Below are 22,886 nucleotides of genomic sequence, written 5' to 3' on the forward strand. Positions count from 1 at the left end.
ACTGGCGTGTGGCATGTGTAGGCTCACAGCTTCAAGGAGCAGCTACTGCAAAGACCCACGTTTACACAGGCAGCTACCTCCAAGACTGCCAATTCTGCCTGGGGCTGAGCACAGGGCCTTGTGGTAACAGAGACAAGAGAGCTAGTTTTTTTGTTGTCTTTTTACCTCATTTTAGTAATGAGCAGGCTGGGATAGTCAGGTCCCAGTCTCGACCTCCACCACTTCTGGATGATGACCATGTCACTCAGGGAGCGCATAAGCCTTGTCATACTGGGTGCGCACTCGTGGGCCAACACATGGGCCTCGAAGCTCCCCTCTGAACTATGCTCTTGCCACACTCCATGTACAGGAAGGGCTTGTGGCCAGAGTGGACAAAGTGGTGCTTCTTGAGGTGGCAGAGCCACAGAAAGGCTTTACCACACTCCTCACAGCACTACCTGCGCTTGATCATCTCCTTCTGGGACAGAACTTTTGCTGTGGGTTCTGGGCTGCCAGAATGACCCTCCATCAGCTCTGTATACTCCTCCTGCCCCTCAGGCCCCTCCAGTGGGCCCTTTCACCCCTGCTCCAGGGATGCCAGTCTGGAGTTTTTGAAAGGTTTGCTCTTCTCCTCACAAATTTCTACAGTCTCTCCTTCTGAAGAACTGGCCTGCTGGGATCTCTGCCCAACTGTCCTGCCATCACAGTCCTGCAGGCACTTCTGGACCTGGCTGGCCAGAGCATGCACCTTGTATGGCTTGCCAGCCAAGTGAGCCCTGAATCGAACCCTACTTGTGGGAGACAACAGATCCAAGTCTCCTGGCCTTGCCTCTTTATGCCTCACCTCCACTTTTTCTGCTGCAGATCTGGGATCCACACCCTTGACCAATTCTTCCTCACACTTGCCATTGGCCTTAATGGTTGATATGGGCTCGAGGTGCTGATTCTCAGTCCCCAGCACCTTGGCTTGCCATGGCTCATGTTCAGATGCTGTGCTTTCCTCTCCTTGCAGCCTGTGGAAATGTTTGGTGGATGGCCTGCTAACAGGGACATTGAGAACTGTGGTTTCATCAGCTACCACCTTGGAGACATCGAGACCCGTGCGCAAACGCAAAAGTGTTGTGGGTGAATTAACACTGGCTGTTGTTATATGGAATGATTGCTGCTGGTTAAGAAGAACATTGGAGACAGATACTCTGCTGTGCAGTAATCGTGAGGCTCTGCCATGAGAACCATTACTTTTATGACCTTTTTTTCTTTTAAACCGGTGAAGAGGGAAGAATCTCTGATCTCTCACCACAGACAGTACCCGTGCAGCATTCCCAGCGTTTCACGGTCTGTATTTCTAGGAGATATCTAAGAATCAAACAGGGCGGCATGCTCCTTTCTCGGCTGTCGGCTCTCAGAAGCGGCGCAAGGTCAGGACAGCCGTCTCGGAGGGGCTGCGGGGCGCACACATGCCGGGGACAGCTGAAGGCGCAGACCCCCGAGGGGAAGGCCGGGCCGCTTCAGCACCCGGCTGGGGCGCAACACCCAGCCATAGGGCCTCCGCGCCGGCGGGCCCGGCCCCCGCCTCCCCGTCGCCGCCGCCCGGGCTCGGGCGCGCGGCCGGCGGAACGGAGGCGAGCGGGCAGCGGGCGGCCCGCCGGCGGCGCGGCGGGCGGGCGGGGCCGCGCTCCTCCGGCGGCGGGCCGCGCTTCCGGCGGGGCGGTGGGAGCCAGGCGGCGGCCGCGGCGGCAGCAGGTACCGGCATCGGCACCGGCGGGGCGGCGGGAGCTGTTGCCCGGAGCGCGGCCGGGCCCTTCGTGCAGCACCGGGGCCCGGCGGACCTGTCCCGGTGCTGCCGGGGCGGGGAGCGGACCGGCGGCGGGGCTGGGGCTGAGCGGCCCGGGCCCGCCCCGAGCCCGAGCCCGGGCGCTGCCGGGCGCGCCTGTGCGAGGGCGATGCCGTGCGGTTCGCCCGCCGTGACCGCCCGCGGGAGAGCGCGGGCTGGTGAAGCGCGCGGGGCACCCGGGCGGGAGAGATGGGGCCGGGGACCGCGGGGGTGCTGGTCTCTGCTCGGTGCTGGCGTGCGGGCGCGCCGGAGCGGGGCCACCGGGCCGTGCTGTTGTCTGGTCCCGTCCCGGCGGGGCTGGGGTGGCCGCCCTCCCCGCGGTGCACGTCCCACCCCCAGGCAGCTGGCGTGTGCTAGGGGAGCTTGGGGCTTTGTTTTAACAGTGTAAACAGCAAATCTGTGAGTCGTGTAGGTGAGTCTTGGGGTTGGGTCAGGGCTCTCCAAGGAGCTCAGTCGAAGGGAATGGGAGAGAACAGATGTGTGGTGGAGGCGGTGATGATGATGATGAAGAGAGGTGCAGGACCCGCAGGGCTGTGTGTGCCCCGCTGCCTCACTTGCTCACCCTGTGTGACGGGTGGGTCCTGCAGGACACTTGAGAGCAGCCTCTGTACTTTGTGCTGCAGCACCAGAGGGGACACTTAAAGAGCTCAGCGCTTTTGCTCTCAGACCCTGCAGAGAACTACTAACGGGAGGTCGACTGCTAGCTGGGATGTGTTTCCAGCGGAACAGAGGTGGCCTTCAGCAAACAGATTGGGATGACTGGAGAAGGAAGGTTGCTCAGTTGAAAAGCTGTTACAATAAAGCAGGATTGAAGAGGTTCCCTGAGCAATAGTATGTCTGTCCTGAGTTATCTGGTCACAGTGAGCCAGACAAAGCTGGTCTGGCTCCTGACCCTTAGGTTCTTTCAGAGTAGTACCAGGGTAGTGATGCTTTCAGTGATGCTCTCAGTGGTATCATCAGTACTGATGTGAAGGGGGGCTTGGACTGGACTTTTTGGTAGAGTCTTGGTTCTGGAGCTCATTCACTCGAGTACTCCAAAGGTTTGCTGCTGAGTAACTGCTCCCCTTTCTTGCAATGTGCTTGATTTTAACACTATAGCAAAGTACAGGGAACTTGATTGGTGTGTACATAAAAACAGACATTTGTGCAAATGAACCGAAACTGGGAGGAGGTGTGGATGGCAGCAAAGTCCGAAAACTAATTCCAGACCTGGGATTGCTTTGTATCTGACCATTACTTGTTCATCTGGCACAGAAGAGGTCACTTGGCTTTTGGAATTCTTTATTGTAAGTGCAGGTCCAGGGTGTGGTAATGTATGCATGGACATATTTTGAAGTGTAGAATTCCTTCTGAATTGATAGTATGTCTGGAAGAAAACAGGAAAAGGAAACTACCAAGCATGGGCAGGTTAAAAATAAGTGGTGGAAAAGTGGTGATACTGAAATTGCAGAAAAAAATAGTTTGCTTGAACAGCAGTTACCAAGACGTTCTAGATATAATTGAACTGTCTTCCCTGGGTAAATTCTGGTGGGATCTCGTATAAGGAATCTCCAGATCAGAATTTGTGTGAAAATTGTATTTTAATGGACTGAGTTTTCTCTCCTTCCGCAGAATATGCTGTTCTCCAGCACATCTCTGTTATCAAGAAAGTTAATTTTTATTAGACAGCAAGTGTTCATGTGCAGTATAGGTGCAGAAAATATACTTAAATGCTTGGAAAAAAGGAAACAGTTGGCTCTTTATAGCCTGGCAGTCAATAAATGCTTCTGACATCAAGTGTGATTCTTTAGTTTTTAAATGTTTGACTAGACTTTTTACTTTTTAAAGCTGGGTATGTAATTTTTCTTACCTTACGATTTGCTATACAGCCTGTACCACTTGCATCTGGTCATGACATTTATGTAAAACAAGTGCAGTTCTTAAATTGAGTTAAACGTGGTGAAATGCTGATGGTTAAGAAAGGTTTAGGCAACAGCACTATCCAGGGCTCTTTTTCCAGTGTGTAGCCTACTAATGACTTCCTTCTTCCACACGGTGCCACACTAAGATTAATTTTATGCTGCAGGGGAAATCCCCCAGTTTAATAATCAACTCTTCTGCCTCTGATCAGGTGCTGCAAGTTGACTGTGAAGCTAAGTGGTGATCCATGTAGGGAAAAGTGAGGACACCTGGCATCTTGCTGTCCCTGTGGCAGTATTGTCACTGCTCTGTGGGAGGGTTTCGATTTGGTCCCTAAGCGTTTCAGGACCTTGCTTTGTGGATGGGGTTGCTACTGGGCATCCCCAAGAATCTCACAGGAAAGGCAGCTCAATGAATGGCAGCAATTGAACTTGGGTCTTCTGTCCCCACCAGGGCTGGGAAATCCCTGGGAGCTGGGAATGCCGAGAGGCTGCCCTGATGGGGCATGGATGCTTCCTCAGCATGGGGTGCTGAGCTTTTGGGGCTGCTGAGCTGTGCTGAGAAATGCTTTAAGCTCACTGAGTCATAGGAGTCAATGCCTGCTGTTACCATAGAAATCAGATCAGCTGCCAGGGGTGGGGAGTCCTTGTCCCTTGGCTCCACTGCTGCGTGGTTCCAGCGTGAGCTCACAGTGCAAGGGAACCTGATTTCTTGCTCCTTGTCCCATCGAGATCAGAGAAGGTCAGGCAGCTCTTGCAGCCCTCACTACAGGGCAGGGAATAATTTTGCTTGGGTCTTTGTGCTCGCTACAGTGGTCAGGCCCTGTGTGTCTGATGTGGTGTCTTGGTGATCCACAGCCAATATATGTCACACTCTTTCATAATTTGGAAAACATTGCATTTGATTAGCAATAGCTCCCAGCCCTTTGGAGCCCCAAAGAGGTGAAAACTGGTTGCAAATGGATGAGTAGCAGATAGGGGAGGACAGCAAGTAAAAAACTTGGAGTGATCCAGAGGGAAATGGCAAACACTGAATATCCAATTTCCTGTGCTCACAGAAGGCATCCCCAAGCTTGGTCACAAGTGTAGACCTGAGCATGGATGTGATACACTTTCAAGTGCTCAGTGTCTCCCAGGTTTTGGCATTTGTGGTCACATCTGGGTAACTGTTGCATTGTTTTCTTTGAATAAAGAGACACATTCAAGCTCTAGGAATGGAGGATGCAAAACATCATTGCCCCCTCTCAGTTCTGCTAAAGAAAATAGCTTTACTCTGAATATACTTTTCACACAAAGGCATTGTGCCTCCTCAGATCATTTTTTAACCCTTTGGTCTCTTTGTAATGCAAAATAAGCCTGTCTGTGAAACAGTGTTACAGAGACTCTTGCAGGTGTGAGATGTAATTTGGTTTTTCTACAATTTCTCTTGGCTTGGTGCCTGTTGACCACTGAATTACTGTCCATGAGCAATCCAGATCTTCATAATTGTCCTTTCCAATGTTTCCTTACTTCCAGGATACTGACTTCAGAGGATAACAGCTGTTTCCCCAGGGTTGTCCCTAAGTATTGCAGGTGGTGCTGTATGCTGTACTAGTTCAGTTCCGGCTTTGACGCATCTTCTGCGCCAGGTGAGAGTGAGAAATATTTGCAAACAGCAAATGCACTGAGCTTTCTGTTTCTTGGACCCTCTTAATTCTTTGGTCTCCTCAGTATTATGGCATGCTTCGTGAAAAATACTCATTCTGGCAATATGGCTTTAAATGAAAGAGATGATTCCTTGCTGCTTGCTGTCATGCTATGAAGGATTTACTGGGTGATGCTGAAAGGAGATGAGGGTTGTGTGTGTATTGTTCTTCATGTCTTACTAACTCAGCCTATGAAATCCTGTTTTAAGAAGCTGTTCACTTCTGTCTTCAGATCCCAGCACACAGAAGCACCCACTTCAGTGTTGTTGAGAGCTCTGTCTCTCCCTTATGGGTAGAAGGAGGGAGAGTGATTCCTGGGAAAGCTTCCAGCACTGGGCCAACTGTGGAAACAGCTGGGCTTTGTGCCAGCCCTTCGGAGGGAGGGGGAGCTCAGAGCTGGTGCAGTGAGTGTGTCAGGCAGGGGCTGGTGTAGCCTGTCGCCTTCCTCAGCGTCTTGGTGCTGCTTCTGTTACAGGAGAGAAACTACTCTTTACAGGGCTGTGGTCAAGCGGAGACTCCCTAGAGGGTTGGTACAGCTTCTGATGGCCTTTTGATAGCAATTGTCGAGAAAGAATCTGACAGATGTCAGTGCTTCTGGCTTGGAGGAGGAGGAGGAGTTCCTGGATGTAAAGATAAGGAAGTATTTGGGGAAAATCAGTGAGAAGAGGAAGAGCCTCTGTAGGGAGGTAAATTTGTGATCTCTGGCTCTCACCTAACAATCTTTGCAGTCCTTGTTTTAGGCGCTGCAAAATAAACTGTGGTATTTGGGGACCATGGCTACAGATCCACTCTCGGAGCTTCAGGATGACCTGAACTTGGATGATACCAACCAGTCCCTCAGCCAGCTCAAACTGACCTCCATAGATTATAAGAACTGGCCAGCAGATGAAGCCCCTGATTTTCCCAAATCAGGTAAGTATCCTGCTTGTTTGGGATCTGGGTTTCGGCCAAAAAGCAATTATTTGTCCTGCAGCATTGTGGTCATATCTACATATACAGAGAGCCCCAGCTCCATTTAAAAGCTTTATAGACACATTAAACTTGCACCACACCCAAGTGAATCAGCCTTGGTACTGAACAGCACTGAAAAGTGCAGAGCCAGCTGATGTAAATATACTCTTCTCATTTCTGTGCCTGACTACATTTTGGTGCTGACAGTACAAATGAGCTGTAAATCTTTGAGTGTCCTCTGTTACGATGTCTTGCAGGATAGTTTGGCCTTCCAGACTGGAAGGGTCTCGAACTTCCATGTAGGAGATGGGGCTGGAGATCTGAGTTGTTGCTCTGAAATCCTGTGCTATGAACTGCTGCCCAAAGACGTCAGGGAAATTAGCTCAAGGGCATACAGGATGGCCATCCACCGAGGGGCTGTGTTATAATCCTTCTTCTCTAAAAAGCTGTGATGGTGTCCTTACTGTCCTTGGGTTTTGTCTTTGTGAACATTTGTGACATATCTGAACAGTCGTTTGAGAGAGTGTGAGGGATACATATGGACCTCATAGAACTGACAGGACTCTTCTGAAGTCATTGCTGCTCTTGTCCCCTCAGAATTCCAAAAGTGGGTTTTCAAGATGTACAGGTGCATACGTTAGTCCCTCCCATGCATAACTGCCATTTTTTCTCATACCTCTTATCCCTTTTGTACCCCTCACCAAGGTGCTCCAGATCCTTCTTCTAATTGCTTGTTCCTTGTATTTTGTGCAGACGACTCCAAAGGCTCCCCTGAGCCCGTCACTCACCTGCAATGGGATGATCCCTACTATGATATTGCCAGGCACCACATTGTGGAAGTAGCAGGTAGGGGTCTTTCTGTTTTCTCCTTTAGATGTCTTTGCAGCTAGGCTGAGGGAGGGCCTTTCTAATGGGCTCTGTGGGTATCTGATGTTTGCCTGGCCCACGTGGCAATGAAGGTGGCACTGTAAAGGGAAGGAGCACCAAACTTCTTGAATGTTTGTGATATTTGTAGTTTTCTTTGACCTCATTTAAACTTGCATTCCTTTTTGGCTTTTGCTGTCTTGATTATATTATTAGCGGGAGTCAGTTTCTTTTGCTGAATTGTTTTAGATGTGGCCCTTGACTATATCCTGAGCACAAATGTCGTTTTTGCATGATAGTGCCACAGAAATTACCTAGTTAAGCAATACAGCTGTGAGATCCTCAGCTGACTGAGTAATCCACAGTAGGTGGCAACTCTTACATGTGAACAGTCAGAGCTTGCCATCCTGTCCAGAAACAGCACGTACAGAAATCTGAAATAGGGGGAATAGGCCCTTGTTTCACTGCAACGAAAGACCTGATCATTCAGGGTCACAAGCATTTGGATTTTCTCTGTTGTTGTCTTGTCCATATTATTCTATTTATGCTAACCCCTGGTGATTTACTGCTGGGACCTCCTTAAGAAAGAGTTTTGGAATATTTGTTAGGTTGCTGTGGTAAGCCTGAGAGAAAGGTAAGCCCAGTTTATCTTGTGTTCCTTGTTTAAAAACAGACCACCTTTTCAACCTATTGTGACTTGATTCATACTTTCTCCGTGATTATCTATAGCCACCTCCTACCTCTCCCACTGCCGCCACCTCCTACCCTTCCTATTGGCATTTCTCTGTACCTCAGTCCCTGCCCCACATAGGAGTTTGCAGTGAAGCGGAGGCACAAGCTGGAGTCCTCCTGATTCAGGGTTGTTCTGCAGCAGGTTTGACCACAAAGGGAAGAGTCTCAGGCACTTTGGTAAGAGAGTTGTCCTGACATTGTTCTTTTCTGGGCAGTTTTCTAGAATGAATTTTCTTTCTCATAATCTCTCATGTTTCATCTTTTGTGGAACAAAATTTTAATGGCAAACTCTAAATATTGTTGTGTTTTGTCTCCTGCTAAGGTTGATAGGCCAGATGTTTAACATTTGGGCCATTATGTCTTAGATTTGCCACAAGTGCTTTCATTTGTGAATGTGCTACTAACCTACTTTTTCATGGGGCTGGAGTTTCAGGACTGGGATCTGCAGTCTGATCTTTATAGGGCTCTGCACCCTGGTGTCCCTGCTGCTGAAACTGGGAAAATGGTGGAACCCACCATTTCAGTGATAGAGTACTTGGAATGCAAATGGCAGAGGTAACTGGTGTTTCAGGACTCTGGGAATGACTGAGTTGAATGATACTGATGTTTGCTTCAGACAAAATGCTTAGCAGAGAATTTAGATCAGAGACATTGATAAGACTGGAATGTCAGCCCAAGCCAAGGATATGCTTTGTGTGCTGCCTCCTGACATAAGCCCCACTCTTTCTGTGAGATTTATGTTCCAAGGTAAGATGATTTTTTTTTTTCAGAAGCTCTCTGAATGGAGAGTGGAAGTGTGTCTGAGTGGCTGTTGGAAAGTAGCCATTTGACATCGTCTAGGATAGGAAACGAAGAATTATCTAGGTTCCTGAAAAGATTTCAGGGTGGTATGGTGGCTGACTGGGAGCTGCGCCTGCATTCTGAAAGGGATCTCTTCCCTGTCGTGGTTTAAATTTGTATTTCTAGTGAGGTCTCTGTCCCAGTGTCTCTGCATAGTGCAGAAGCAGCTCTGACAAGCTTTGGTTCTTGGCAGTTGCTGGCCAGTTTTCAGCAGTAGCTGATGGATCTGAAAGCATGTGATGGTCCCACACACCGAGTGCAGTGTGATTCCTTTCTTGGCGTTGGGAGAGCAAGGAGCGCAGCTCCAGAAGGGAGGATTTGCTGTCACATAGTTTTGATACTTGATGGTCTTTCATCTCCTGGAAGAAGGATTTATGAAGTTGATCAAAGGGCCAGAGTTGTAATCTGGGCTCTAGGGTGGAGCTGTTCAGTTTTTTTGGTCAATAATTAATAATTTTAACTGCTAAGAGAATCAGACAGGGTAGTTTTCTCTGGGCTGTTGTTGGAGGCAAACAGTCTGGGAAAATCTGGAAAAATCCTATTAGAAAGAGCCTGGAGAATAAAAATCTCTCTGGATGATTAATATGAAGCTGTTTGGATCTGACTCTGCTGAGAAGTTGTGGTGCTCAGCACCTTCAGGTACAATGAACACTGGCCATGCTGAGCCTGAAACAAAATAGCTCCATCCTGATTCTTTTGTAAATATTACCGAATGGCAGCAAATCATGGGGAATTTTATCCATTCTACTGATTTATTAGCTTTTTGTCCCGTGTCCTTCCCTGTTCTGCACTTCGGAGCAGAAAACATGGCTAACTCTGTTCCTGCCTACCCTGAAATATATTCTGGGATGATGATGCTATTTTGAGACAAAAGCAAAAGGCTGGTTCCCATCCTCAGGCTGAATTCCATGATCCCAGGGTTATCCTGTGTGGTCAGAAAAGTAATTGTTTCTTGTGGGATGGGTGCATGGTGTTAATAACTTATTGAAAATGTAGTTTTAGTGACAAAAAGTTAGCACACTCATTTTCTAGCTGACCTTAATTTCTGATTCAGTTCAAGGCAGGCTGGATTTGAATATCCTTTAGGCTCTCTGGCCTAAAGAGGGGAAAGAGTACAGAAAAACATTTTGCAGAATATGTTGGGAAATAAGTTTTTGGTTTTGTTTTTCACTTAAAAATAGCGCAGCAGTTTCATGGAGACTCTCCTTTGTGTGCTATGTCCCTGTCTCTTCTGTGGACTGGGATCTTGCTGGAGGAGGCAGTCCATGGGGAAAGAGCAGGCATGTTGTTGCTGTCCCGTGCAATGGTGTGTTACAGGAAGATGACAGCAAAAGGCATCCAGGCCACAGTTGAGGGAGTTCTCAGAACTGGAGTATTGTTGGAAATCAGAATATTTTAGTTTTAGGAAATCTTTTGCTTCTGGGATTCAATGCTTTTCCGAAGGAAAAAGGTGGTGCTCTGCTGATCCTTTCAGACCTGCCTTAAGGTGTGTGTTTCAGGAGTGTTTTACGCAGGCTCTGGAGGGGGTCTGGTCTCTGTGTGGTTTTGCTCTTCTTAACTCTGAGTGCCTCTTTTTGTGAGCATTGCAGCAGTGAAATTCATCTTTACACATGGCTGGAACAGAGGAGGTTTGATTTCACTGCACGAATCACTTCTGAAAAGTGTGATTTTTTTCCTTGCTCACATCTCAGCATTTGGAGGAAACACAAGCTGTATGGGAAGAGCAGGCCTCATAACAGCTCTGGCAATGTATTCCTTCCTCATTCTGCTGCCCAGTCTGAAACACTAGTCTCTTCTTTGTGGTCAATATACAAAGCTATGGCTATAAGGTTCATCAGCATTCCCACTTTACACAATAACTGGTTTGCTTTCTTTTGGGATAAGTAAACTGGGGCTTAACATGTGAATGGCATATGAATTTCTCACTGCCGTGGGAGGCTGCAAGTTGGTGTATCAGTGTTCAGGAAAGAGGCCTTCACTGTTTACTCCAGCTGTGTAAGTAATCCCTGCCCAGTGATTTCAAAGCTTTGCTGAAGCTCAGAGCATATTTCTGCTACGTTTTGTGGGAAGTCTGGTGCATCACACCATTAATTGTCAGTCTGCAGGGCTGCCCTCGCAGATAAGGTGTGCTGCTAGTGTGTGTAAGACCTGTGATTGAAGTGGGAAAACAAGATGGAGAGCTAGGAGTGTACCTTCTTGCATGTTACTAGATTGAAACTGCAATTTCAGCAGTGAATATATTTTCAATGGTGAATCTGGTACCAAACATACCCAAAAAAAACATTTTGGCTGGCTGTTGGCTGCAGGTACCAAAGCTGTAACTAGTGCTGATGATTGGCTGTTGGTGATTGACATGGGGAGGTAAAATCAATCTTGGAGCAACAGTAGCTGTTGTTTCTCTAGGTAGGCAAAGGTAGAAGTGGCAGACAGAACTTGTATTGAAGGTGTGTTGCAATGTGTCTTTGGTGGCTAATGGACTCAGCAAAGGCCCAGCAGTAAAGGATAACAAGGGTTCTTTTCCCTTCCAGTACGGTACATGATTATCGGCTCCATTAATACAGACTGCCTGCATTTCTGCTGCTTTTGGATGTAGTTTCTGGCTTTGACCTTTTGTTTGTTTGGTTGGTTTAAGAATATTTGTATGATACAAAATTATGAGTTCTCTCTGTAGAATTGAGCCCATCCAAAGCAGGCCCAGCTTGTGTGCCACATTTTAATGTGCAAGATCAAGGGAAGGGAGAGTATCTAAGGAATTTTAAGTTTCTAAGGGAGACTGAGGGAATGGAGAATTTCTTCCTAGAGCCCTGCTCTGATCAGGCTCTTGTCTTGATAGGCCCCTGTGGGTCAGTTGAGTATATAGCTGTGAGAGATGGAAAGGGGCTGGGTGTGACAATAAATGCCTTTGTAGACTTCTCCTTGCCCAGAGAAACCTTTTATTCCCTTTTTTTTTTTTTCTAATTGGCAGTTTATTTTTTTATTCAGAATCTACTAAACTTTTTTTTTTTTAAAAGCTGTGGGTGTGTTAAGATATAAATTGTCCCATCTTCAGGTTATTAGTGAAATTTAGCTTCTTGCAAAACAGTCTGTGGGATGTGGTATTCATATGGTATGATGCTGTTCTCTGTACTCTTCTGAAGTTGTTCAGAGGACTTGACATTCAGAATTAATTGCAATTAACCCTTTTAAAAGTGGCAGTAGAGCAGTTGCCATTTTGGTGGCAGGGGAAGTGTAACAGTAAGGGCCAGAAATTTGACTGTGATTGTAAGAATTAGGTGCAAATTTAAGAAAGAGATTTGGGAATCAGGGATTGCTGTTATTGCCTCTAACTGTTAGATTAGGTTGCTTTGGAGAGGAGCACTGGGGAAAGATGAAATGGAAGGAGGTTGTCTGCTGCAAGACAGCAGGTAAATGCATCCCAGTGGCAATCTGGCTAGACTCTGAGACTTTACACTCAAGATTACTTTCTGAGAAAGGGTGCGAAGCTTGGCTTGCTGTAACTTTTTTTCTGTTCCTCCAGACCAGGGTGCACTTGATGGGGCCCAACCAGGTAGGTAGATTTTTTGTGGCATTAACATTTGGTTCTGTAGATCATGGTATTCCTTTAGCATGACCATGGCCTGTAGCTGGACTGTCTCAGGGGAGCCCAAACTTTGCTCAGCCTTAGGCTGCACTGGCAACTTCTCAGGAGTCCAAAGGCTGCACAAAATTGTCATCTGAGGGCTGCACCTCTGCCTTGGGCACAGCAGAATCATCTGAGCCAAATTTGGCGTGTGTGCTTTTACTTTGGGCACTTTGGGGCTCATGGGTCTTAGTGTAAATCCTGTTCCTCTCCTGTCATGGTGGTGGCCTGCTTGGACCAGTTCAGTTTGAACTCCAGTTTACCTTGTTATCATGTGTGCTTTGGAAGTTCATAGGATTGCTTCCTATTCCTTCACATGATGCGCTGCTGCACTCATGTGCTAAGCAGCTGGCACTTAAACTGGATTCTCCATCTGAAAGCAACTGTTATCTATTTCTTCTCCATTTGGCTGCAGAGATGTTGTGTTTTGGTAATTTGTTCACTGAAGCTGTGCTAGACTGCCCTGTGCTTGCTGAGCATTTGTTAATACTCTCCGGACTTCAGTCCTAAGCCTTAAGAATTTGGCTGCTGGTGCTTTCATGCTTCTCAATGTAGATAAACCTTCTTTTGATGTGAAATTCTTTCTGCTAAGACCTTCACACAGTCCATGGAAATGCTGATTCTCACTTCCTCATTATGTGGACTCTTCTCCCACATTTTCTATGTTCTCAAACATCCTCCCATTTTGCATTCTTTAGTTTGACCCTCCAATATACTTTTTTGTCAGTTAAAGCTATATTCACTTGGTAAGGCTTTCTGATTCTGGCAGTGAATTTGGATATTGGGACTATCTATGTGGAAGATGTCATGTATTAAAATAATTCTACTTTGAGCTCCTTACCTTCTTTTCCTGCAGGGCTAAATGCACTCTGGAATTCAATAGGCAACTAAAATCTACTATTCTTAAACGTTTCCCAGCTGTGCCATAAGCTTGGCAGGAACCTGAAATTACATTAGATACATTTTTTTACTGACAGTGGCTCTGATAAACATCCTAAGCTTTGTGAAACTTGTGTAGCGAAGTCCCAGTATTCTGTAGCGATGCCCTCTCCTTGACCCTGAACTCTGTTAACTTTGCTGTTTTACCAGTAACACAAGCTTTTGGTGGCAAGTTTTATCCATCTGCATCCTCTCAGCATCAAAGTACCAGGCTATTTGAATCTTTCATCGAGGTGGGCACTCAGCTGAGGTTACCTGATGAAGGCTGGAGTGAGCAGGATCTCTGTACAGCAGTTAAGCTGCCTGCAGTCATGGCATAAAGGCTAATGGATATATTTCAGGATATATAACAGATATATTTCTATTTACCTAGAAATACATAACAGGATTGCAAGCCAGGAATGTATTTTCCATGTTTGCTGTGCAGATTCATTTAGTAGAGTCCTGTCTCAGGACAGTACGGCTATCTTGATTTGAATTTCTGCTGTGACAGGTTTTATTGCTGCGGGTGTCAACGTAAAACAGTAGCCTCAGTATTTAAACTTTGACCCTTTTAGGAGTTTGGCCCTGCACTGATGGCTTGGAAACACAGCAATGATTTTCCTTGCCCCTTGTCTCAGAAGTGCCCTGGAAACGCTGCTCTTTGGCCAAGAGGAAAACTGATTTGGGGCCTTCAAAACACTATAACAATGTTCAGGAGAATTAGCATGTCCGTCAGTGCTACAAGTTAACATCTTTTTAGATGAGCAGCTGTCTTGTCTGGAGAGGCTTTTCATATTGGCTACTGTCTTGCTCTTTGTTGTTAAAAGAAAAATAATCTGCATTGCATCCTACAGAAAGGTAGTTTAATTCCAGCGTGGATTGAAAATAATGCAAAGTTGGGGCACTCTGTGAATACTAATGGTATATAGTTGCTTCTTTGTTGTTTTATTGTTAACTATTAAGCAATCCTCATCTGGGAGAGATAGGAGCCTGAGAAGCTGAGTGATTACTTCATGGTCTGTAGCCGTGTTTAATGGAAACTCGAGCTATTTGCAATTGCAAACAAGGGGTGAAAACCTAGATACCTAAGATTAATATTGCAAACAGGAAAGAAATAGTACAAGGGATGGAGCATCTGGGAAAGATCAAACCTGATAAGAATCTGTTCTGTAGGAGGCAGAGAGGCCACCTGCAGGCAGTTTCCTTCAACAGCCAAGAATGCATGGAATGGCCTTTAGGTTCTTGTTTGTAAACTGGAACAACTGATTGTTCAGCTTTGATGCTGAATTTTGAATTTTGTCATGTCTGGAAGAACCAGACTGGTCAGATATATGTCAAGTGAAAACAAGATTGGCAGTTGGTTGTTTTGAAAGTTTCTCTGTTGACAGGCTGAGTTCAGTGTGATGAAACTGGAGCAAAACCCAGAACTTGGTAGTGGGCATGCTGGTTCCTTTGTAGGTCTCATGCATAAATTCATTCTGATTTGGAAGGCAAAACAGGCCACTCCTTTTTCAGTCATCCAGGGGACTATAGATTATCTTTTGATGTACTCAATCCTGGAAATTGTCCAGGGGAAACATGCCATCTCCCCTTTGGCAGAATCATGGATTGTCTGTTTATTCTTTACCAGCAATCTCAGACCTTTTCACCAAGGCTATATAAGGAACAAAATTCTGGACTTTGCGTAGGCCCTGCCATAAGCTTTTATGCAATTCCGGAGAAAGTTGTTTAAGCTACGTGGTTCCTGACTTGTCAGGTCTGGAAATCAGTGCCCAGGAGCCTGAGATGAGTGTGTGGCCACACACAGCGTGGCATGAACATGGTGCTGTACTGAATGCTACAAAGGCCTGCCTTGATAAAGCTTGCAGTCAAATTCTGGCCCTCAGACCATCCACTCTGGCTTGAAATGCAGCCTCTCAATTAACTGAAGATAGCACCTGTTCTGAATTTAGCATAGAGCTGTGTTCTGTAAAGATCTTTTGTCTTTCTGACCATTCTCTTTCATCACTATAAAACTCAACAGATTCTCAAATGCTTCTTGGTGCTCTGTGCAGGCAGAGCACCCTTTGTCCTCCAGACAGAGACATACGAGTTGCTCAAGACCAATGGGAAGAGTCACAATGTGCCGTATTCCTTGCCCAGGACTTTGTATCCTGCACTTAGTTTTATAGACAGCTTAAGTACATTAGACCCAGCCCTAAAGCTCATAGCAACCTACCAAGAAACTCTGGGCTAGGCAGAGAGTGGGCTACCATGGGATATGCAATGTGATGTTGGTCTTGTGGCCTGGCTGTGACTGTATCTGGTTGTTCCAGATGAGCCTTGCATCACTCTCTCCTAGTCCTGCATTCTGGGTCATTCGTCCTCCCTAATTGCCCCTTATCTCCGCATGTGTATGTCAATGTATGGCCTATGCCACCCTTTTCCTGGTCTGTACCTAGTGCTGCCTCAGTGTCCTTAGCTTTTGTAGAATTTCTGGCTTGTGCGCATCAGTAAATTCTGTCTCTTGTGTTGTCTGGTGAGTGACTTGAATATGGGACTTGTGAGGAGAAAATAAAAGTGAACAAGTAACAAGAGAATCTGTTCTTCTGGCCAAGATGGGGGTAAAAGAGGGTTAGCGGCATCTTAATGTCATGGCTGATATGTGTGAGTTCTCTGGCTGCAATTTGCAGCACCAAGTGCTCACCTGTTACTAACAGGCAGTGTTCCCAGAAATAAGGTTTGCTGTTCCGAGATCTCAGTTGCTCAATGGCAAGTGTAGCCAAGCAGTAGTTGAGGGCCAGAGCCTATGCAAAGGTAAGAAAATGGCTGCATGCTCTGAATGTTGTAAATGCACATGGGGAAAAGGATTTATTTTGAGAGGAATGATGTATTGAAGGTCTGGCCTGCATAAATATCGATCTTTGCTGCTTTTCTGTGCTGTGGTCTGTATGAGATAGTTGTGCCATAGGGGAGGAAGGAGTGTGTTGTTGAGTATAACCTCAATAGCCTCTTACACTGTTCCACTCTCTTTCTGTTTGACAAGAAAACACAGCTTTCAGAACAGGGTGAGTAGCTAAAAAGATGGGATGACTTTAGTCTTTAACCCTTCACTCTAAAGGAACCAGTTCATCTCCACTGCTGCTAAAAAGCAAGTCATCCTTGTAGAAATGGATGTGTCTGGGAGAAAGAATCAGACTTTCCCTCAAACTCTGTATGTTCTTACTTATCTAAATTTCTAATTCCGCGAGCATGTTTGCTAAGCTTGGCCATGCGCATCTGCTTGGGTTTTGTTCATGGGACCGAGATCTCTGCTGTCAGAAGTCCACTGACGTTTAAGACTTGCTTTGGGGAAAACTTAGCTTGTTGTCTGAAGCCTCAAGTGGTGGCTGGGAGTGTCCTCCCTGAGATGAGAGTGCTTAATTTGGCTCCAGTGTAATGGGGGCTGTTTTCTGCTTGTCTTTTACAAAGAATGCTTTGTTGTGCCGCACTTTGCAGCTCCTTCTGGCTCAGGCTGGGAAAATATCTCTGTGGATGGAAAAATCTAGGAAGCAATGAAGAGTTTACTTTACAATCTCCTTGGAGAATCCAGCAGCCCTATTTGGTCCATCTGTAGAAGAGGCTTATGATGATGCTTTTTCCTCATCTCTAGGATGTGACTGGGACTGCTCTTTCTCTAGGAATTTCTTGGTTTCCAGAGTATGAAATGGCTTGTATTTTGTGTGCAGGACTAAGCTTCAGGTGAAGCAAGAAACAGATGCACCAGACTCTAAGCAGTTAATCTGGGACTATGTGCAGGATGGAAGGAGTGGTTATTGTGCCTATGAGGGGCAGTTTTCCCTGTGCCTCCCTGGATATATGCATCAGGAACAGTGCCCAGGGACAGTTTTGCAGGTTTAATGCTCTGAGCACTCTGCTTTGTACTTGCCTCCATCTCTATGTGCCCCGAGGCATCCTGGCTTCCAGTGTTTTTCTCCTTTCAGGGCTGGAACAGGGATTCTGTTCTCCGTTCTCACTGTTGACTTGCCTGGCCCTTGGTGTTCTGGTTTCTGCTTCCATACTAGTCACATGTAACTGCTGAAAATCAGGTTTAGCTTTGCTGGCAGCTGTGGCAAACCAGCCTTCTACCTTGTTATGGTGGTTTCTTATTCTTTCTTTACCCCTTGCTGCCAAGACCACAATGCAGTCCTTAAACTCTGTGTAATCTCTGGCATTTCATCTGCAGGTGATGACAAATATGGAAGAAAAGTAGTTTTGTTCAGTGCCTGCCGGATGCCCCCAAGTCATCAGCTAGATCACGTGAAACTGCTGGGGTGAGTAGTGTCTTAGTAGGCTGCTGTTAACTTCTTAAACCTGACCTAATTCTTAGGTGCTGGATTCTTGGGGCCAGCTCTATCAGCAGTAGCTTCTTTAGCTGGATATGTCCTCCCATGTGCTTACCTCCATTGCTGGGGATGCAACGAGTCCCAAAGGAAAAACCTTTCTGTGGTAGAGCACGAAGTGAGTTCAGCAGTTGTCTCTTCTCAGGTACCTGAAATTCACACTGGACCAGTATGTGGAGAGTGATTACACACTGGTGTACCTGCACCATGGCCTGACCAGTGAGAACAAGCCATCCCTGAGCTGGCTGCGGGATGCCTACAGGGAATTTGATCGCAAGTGAGTAAGGCTGCAGCAAGCAAGGATATAACGTGCTGTTCTGTAGCCTAACATAGATGATCTTCCCTAGGCTCCCTGTGTAGCTTGGTGATCACAATTTACTATCACTTAATCCCCTGCTTATAGAGGTGGATTGTTCAATGCAGGCTGAATCATGGGATAAAAAGCTCCTTCTGTAGTAACATCCTTCAGGCCAACCCGCAAGCAGCAAAACCAGGACTTGGTGCAAGTGCGTCAGCTCCATGGTGTAATTGTTGCTTCCTGGTGAGGCTACTCACGCTTTTCGGTGAATCTTGGAATACAGCAGAGCATGCCCTTAGGCTGCTGAGTGGCCTGACACAGCTACAAAGCATGGGAGAGCAGAGGCCATGGGTCCTGGGGAGTGGTGAGGCTCAGTGCAAAAGGAACGGAGCAGCCAGGGTGCCTTAATCTTGTGGAAAGGTTGGTTCCTCTGCTTAAAGTGCAGCTCATCGTTACTGGACTTCTCTTGGCAGGTACAAGAAGAACATCAAAGCCTTGTATATTGTGCACCCAACCATGTTCATCAAGACCCTGCTGATTCTCTTTAAGCCTCTGATCAGGTAGGAAGCACTATAGGAGGCTCACCCATATCCTCGCTCTATGGGGGAACAGTGGAGCATTCTCTGTTGGGCACAAGATGAGCCCAGGCTGCCAAGCCTACCCTAGAGTCTCTCACCTTATGCTATCTCCTCCTGTTTCTGAGGTCAGAAATATTCAGACACCAGAAGTACCACTTCAGGAACCTCTACAGAGTTTGTAGCTCTGTGCTGCTCCTTTTCTATCCAACCAAGTAGAAGTGCTGCTAGTAATGGAAAAGGAAGTGAGAACATCAGTCCAAGTTACATTTAATTCATTGTGTTGCTGACTTTGTAACTCTGTAAAATAATTGACACCAAAACTTTCTCAAGGCTACTCTTCTGGAAGAAGAAATCCAGAGTTTTAAGAAGTCTGCTACTGCTAGGGCCTCTAATGTGACTTGGAAAGTCTTAGCATCTCCTGGTAAAATAGGTGGAGTTGGAGAGCTATGTGGGTGATATCTCTGCTGCTTGACCATATGTGTCCCTTTGCCCCGTTGATGTCCCTTGCAGACCCCTGCTCTCCTTTCCTGTAAGAAATCAGTTCTGTTACTGGATTTCCTGATTCCTCACATACCTACCTTTCTCTTGTTTTTCAGCTTTAAATTTGGACGAAAGATTTTTTATGTGAATTACCTTAGTGAGCTGGAGGAGTATGTGAAGCTGGAACAGTTGGGAATCCCAAGCCAAGTGCTGAAGTGAGAATACTGCCTGTCTCCCATTTGCTTCGGGCTCTGTGAGAGGGAACTTTTCTGGAGGAGTGGCAAGAGGAGGAAGAGATTGTTCCACTCAGGCAGTGATTTTGGAGGGAGTGATGACAAATTGCTTTGAAGACTGTTGTTTCTCTCCATACTCCTTCCTGTGTGTCCTTGGCTCCAGTGCCCAGTTCTGTCTTTGGGTTAAAAATCCTCCTCCAGTGGAGCACCAATCCTGCCTCTCCCACTCACCCCTTGGGGACTTTCTGCAAGATGCTGACTTTAACACTGACCTGGAGCTCATGGTGTGCATCTGCTGTGTCTGGACACCTGCTTAGCTCACTCTGCACAGTTCAGCTTGTCTTTGGGGCTTCCCAAAGTTGCCATAATCTCAGTCCTACCAGATTGATTCCCTGTCCCATACACACATTCACATTCGTCTCATCACATCCAGTGTTATCCTGGCCTCCTGCCCACGCTGTCATCCTCAGCTCCTCCAACTCTTGATTTAGGATAGCTACTCCTTTCTCCCTGCTTTTTTTTCTGGCAACCAGATGTTTGTTCTTATGCTCCAGAGGTGCCTGTCCTGTTCTTGCATAGGTAGAATCAACCATACTAGGCTGGAGCATTTACCAGTGGGTGTGCAGTACTGGGTTCATGCACTTTCTGGGAGCTGGAGTGGCTTTTTACTAGTCTGTGTTTTGCTACAGATATGATGAATACCTGAGATCCCTGCAGAAACCTTTACAAGTGCCCCAGAAGCCAACACCCCCACGCCCACCGCTGCCAAACCAGCAGTTTGGAGTCTCGCTCCAGCAGTGAGTATCTGTGGACTGTGTTGCTTTTGCCCTGCCTTGCTTGATGAGAGGTCACTGTATTTATAACAGAACAGCAACAAAAATGGCTGTGAAATTTTTTGCAGTTCAGACTTCCTACAAAACTTTAATCATTTTCCTGAGGAACTCCATGCTCATGTCCAGATCCTGACTGACTCAGTTCAATTCCACTCGCTTGATCCTCAGGTTAGATTGTTTCTGCAGCTAAGGGTCACTAAGGGAAGAGCAAAATAAGGGCCATGGGGACAGCTTTATGGCACTAGAAACTTCCTTTTAAGCATAGCAAGTCTGTAGGAGGCTGATGGAGGTGTGTTTAGGACTGTGCTGTTTTGATTGAGCAGTACTGCAGATCTGTTTCTTAATTTTTTTCCATATCTATTTTAAAAGCACTTCTATTCACCCTTGTACTGAATCCCACTCCCAATTCCTGCACGGTGACACAGGCAAACACAGACACTGGCAAGGGCTAGTGATACTGAGTAAGTGTTGAAGGTATTTTTAACTTTGAGTGTGATTTTGCCTCCCCGAGGAATGAGGAGGAGCCAGTACTGTGTAGCCAGACAGAACCTCCGAGGCAATCTGGGAACACATTCCCCAGCTTCAATACATTTCCAAATGGTCTTTCCCATGGTGCTGTGTGCCTGAGCTTGTTAGTAGCCTCAGAAGGGGGAACAGCTCCATGCTATTGAGTGGCCTGGACAATCGAATGTAAGGGTGGCAGTGAACACCTTGGCATCACTAGGTTTTCCCTGACAGCCATCATGTTGATAAATCTCCTGTCACAGGAGTAGGGTGGCTAAAGTTATTTCTCTCATGTCACCTGCTTTCTGCCCTTGCTCCTATGGGGAAAGAAAAAAGAAGCTTAACCCTTTTCACCTGATTCGTAACTAGCAGCCTTACCTTCTGGGAAACCCTCTGCCCTGGCACCTAGAGGCTATAATTTTTACAGGAGATAGAAAAATGTTCCTGTGGTCTAGTAATGAGCTCATACTTCCTCCATTGAATGATGTAGCATGATGGGTGAAGAGGATAGAAGGCTGAATAATGGCTGAACCAAGGACTGGGATAGCAAGATCCTATGTGGTACAGCTTGTGTGGGCAACTTCAAGACTCGGGGGCTGCATGCAGGGTGCGGAGGACCAGTCATATGTAACCTTTTGTCTCTTGCCACAGTCTCAGGGAGAAGAGCCCTGATCAGTCTCCTATTCCTCTGGTGGCCTGGTCAGCTTTTCTCCTCTCATTTGCCCTGGGAGTCTGTCAGCTCTGGCTTTGGGGAGAGTAGAGGTCAGCTGCTGGGCTGTTCTGTAGGATTCACAATGGTCTCTTTCCTTCTCACATAGGTCTCTGCTCACAGTGACAGAAACAAGATGACAAATGCCAACCTGGCAGTTGTGTTTGGCCCAAATCTGCTGTGGGCCAAAGATGTAGCCATCACTCTAAAAGCCATCAACCCCATCAATACCTTTACCAAATTCCTGCTGGACCACCAGAAGGAGCTGTTTGAGGATGCAGAGGCCTGAATCCAGGCCAGCCCACACCAGCACACTGTGCCCACCTTCCCCCTTCTTTATCTTGGAGCTGTGACCAAGCTGTCTCCAGTACAAAGGGACCATTGATTCTCTGGGTGATGAGCAGAGTGAGGGCTGTGGAGATGGTGGTGAAAGTGTGCAAGTAAGTGTGCAGGAGACCTACAGCTCCGATGAGCAGGGGAGCTGGTCTCCCAGCTGCTGAGTGTGGAGTCGTAACCCACCTGTGCAGCTCCTCCAGGGCTCATCACCAGTCTGCTGCCCTATCAGATGACCTGCCTTCCTTTCTTCCTTCCCCTACATGCAGTTTTTCTGCCCTCCTGGTCCCTTCCTCAGCAAAGGTCTTTTTTGTTTAAGCTCCCCATAGCCCTAGCTCACCTCCCCTGCCTCAGCTGGGCTGCCTGGGCTAGGGCAGGCTTGCTGGGTTTTGTGACATTCTTACTGCGAGTGCCATCTCTCAGCACTAAATGTGCATCCTTGCCTTTCACCAGAGGCACCTAAAGCAGGGAAGGGAGCCAGCAGTCCTTGTGCTTCAGGTAGCAGCATGTCCTGCACTTGCAAACACCACTCTGTACCCCCAGCTTTTGGCAGGCAAGTGAAGAACAGGTTCACAGCAATGGGCTTTATTACCTGTCAGACTCCAAAACAATGAAGGTGAATTTAGCCCAAAGCCCAACCTCTCTGGAGTCACCCACTCCAGATACTATTTAGTGTTTGCTGGTGTAGTGGATAATATGCCTCCCATAGCTACCCAGCTCAGGCATGTTTGTCCTTCCAGCAGCAATTCCGGCCTGGCTGTGTGGAGGTGCTGGCTAGGGCCCTTTGACAGCTGATGAGTCTGAATGGCAGGGAGCAAGTGCCCTGGTGGCCTGTCCCAGCAGCAGCACAAGGCCTCTTCTCCCTCTGGCTTGTGTGTCTGTGCTGACTGGCATGGACCACCTTGAGATGTATTTTTGAGCAGAACTTTCCCCAGCACAATGTAACAGAGAGCATGGCCTTGAGGGAAGGTCTGGGGACTGGGGCCAACCTTCACCCTGGAGTGCACCAGGCCTGGATTACAAACTTCTGCCCAAGTGCTGAGCACTCGTGCCAAAGCTGTGAGGGAACAGCTATTCCATGCCAAGGGCCTTTGCCCTGTCTCCTCAGTTCATATTTTCCTTCCTACCATAAAAGCCTGGTCAGATGCATCCTGTATGCCCTTGGCACAGCTGGAGAGATCAGGTAGCCCACAAGGCAGGCTCAGAGTGGAGTGGTCCTGGCACCATCCCAGAG

General features: G+C 47.1%; 1 protein-coding gene across 3 annotated transcripts; it reads left to right on the forward strand.

Annotated features, from left to right (window-relative positions):
* Positions 1-1,684: 1,684 nt before the first annotated feature.
* ARHGAP1 (Rho GTPase activating protein 1) lies at positions 1,685-21,298 on the forward strand. 3 transcript variants are annotated; one of them, XM_018082978.2, is made up of 10 exons: positions 1,685-1,722; positions 5,227-5,339; positions 6,125-6,308; positions 7,101-7,193; positions 17,528-17,615; positions 17,830-17,961; positions 18,456-18,542; positions 19,157-19,255; positions 19,963-20,070; positions 20,175-21,298. In XM_018082978.2, the coding sequence occupies exons 3-10, from the start codon at positions 6,170-6,172 to the stop codon at positions 20,320-20,322; spliced, it is 894 nt and encodes a 297-aa protein (XP_017938467.1). In that variant the 5' UTR covers positions 1,685-1,722; positions 5,227-5,339; positions 6,125-6,169; the 3' UTR covers positions 20,323-21,298. The 3 variants fall into 3 exon arrangements, with proteins under 3 accessions (XP_017938467.1, XP_017938468.1, XP_017938469.1); XM_018082979.2 differs by having other exon boundaries at positions 6,137-6,308; XM_018082980.1 differs by lacking the exons at positions 1,685-1,722; positions 5,227-5,339 and adding an exon at positions 5,926-6,022.
* The last annotated feature ends 1,588 nt before the right edge of the window (positions 21,299-22,886 follow it).

The sequence above is a fragment of the Manacus vitellinus genome, unplaced genomic scaffold, assembly GCF_001715985.3.
Source record: "Manacus vitellinus isolate BGI_N305 unplaced genomic scaffold, ASM171598v3 scaffold_6_pilon, whole genome shotgun sequence".
In the NCBI taxonomy this organism is placed as follows: domain Eukaryota; kingdom Metazoa; phylum Chordata; class Aves; order Passeriformes; family Pipridae; genus Manacus; species Manacus vitellinus.

Coding starts and splice junctions, on each gene's coding strand:
- ARHGAP1 (XM_018082978.2), top strand. CDS start 6,170: ATGGCTACAGATCCACTCTCGGAGCTTCAGGATGACCTGAACTTGGAT. Junction 17,962..18,455: donor TACAGGGAATTTGATCGCAA/GTGAGTAAGGCT, acceptor TTCTCTTGGCAG/GTACAAGAAGAACATCAAAG. Junction 20,071..20,174: donor TTTGGAGTCTCGCTCCAGCA/GTGAGTATCTGT, acceptor AATTTTTTGCAG/TTCAGACTTCCTACAAAACT.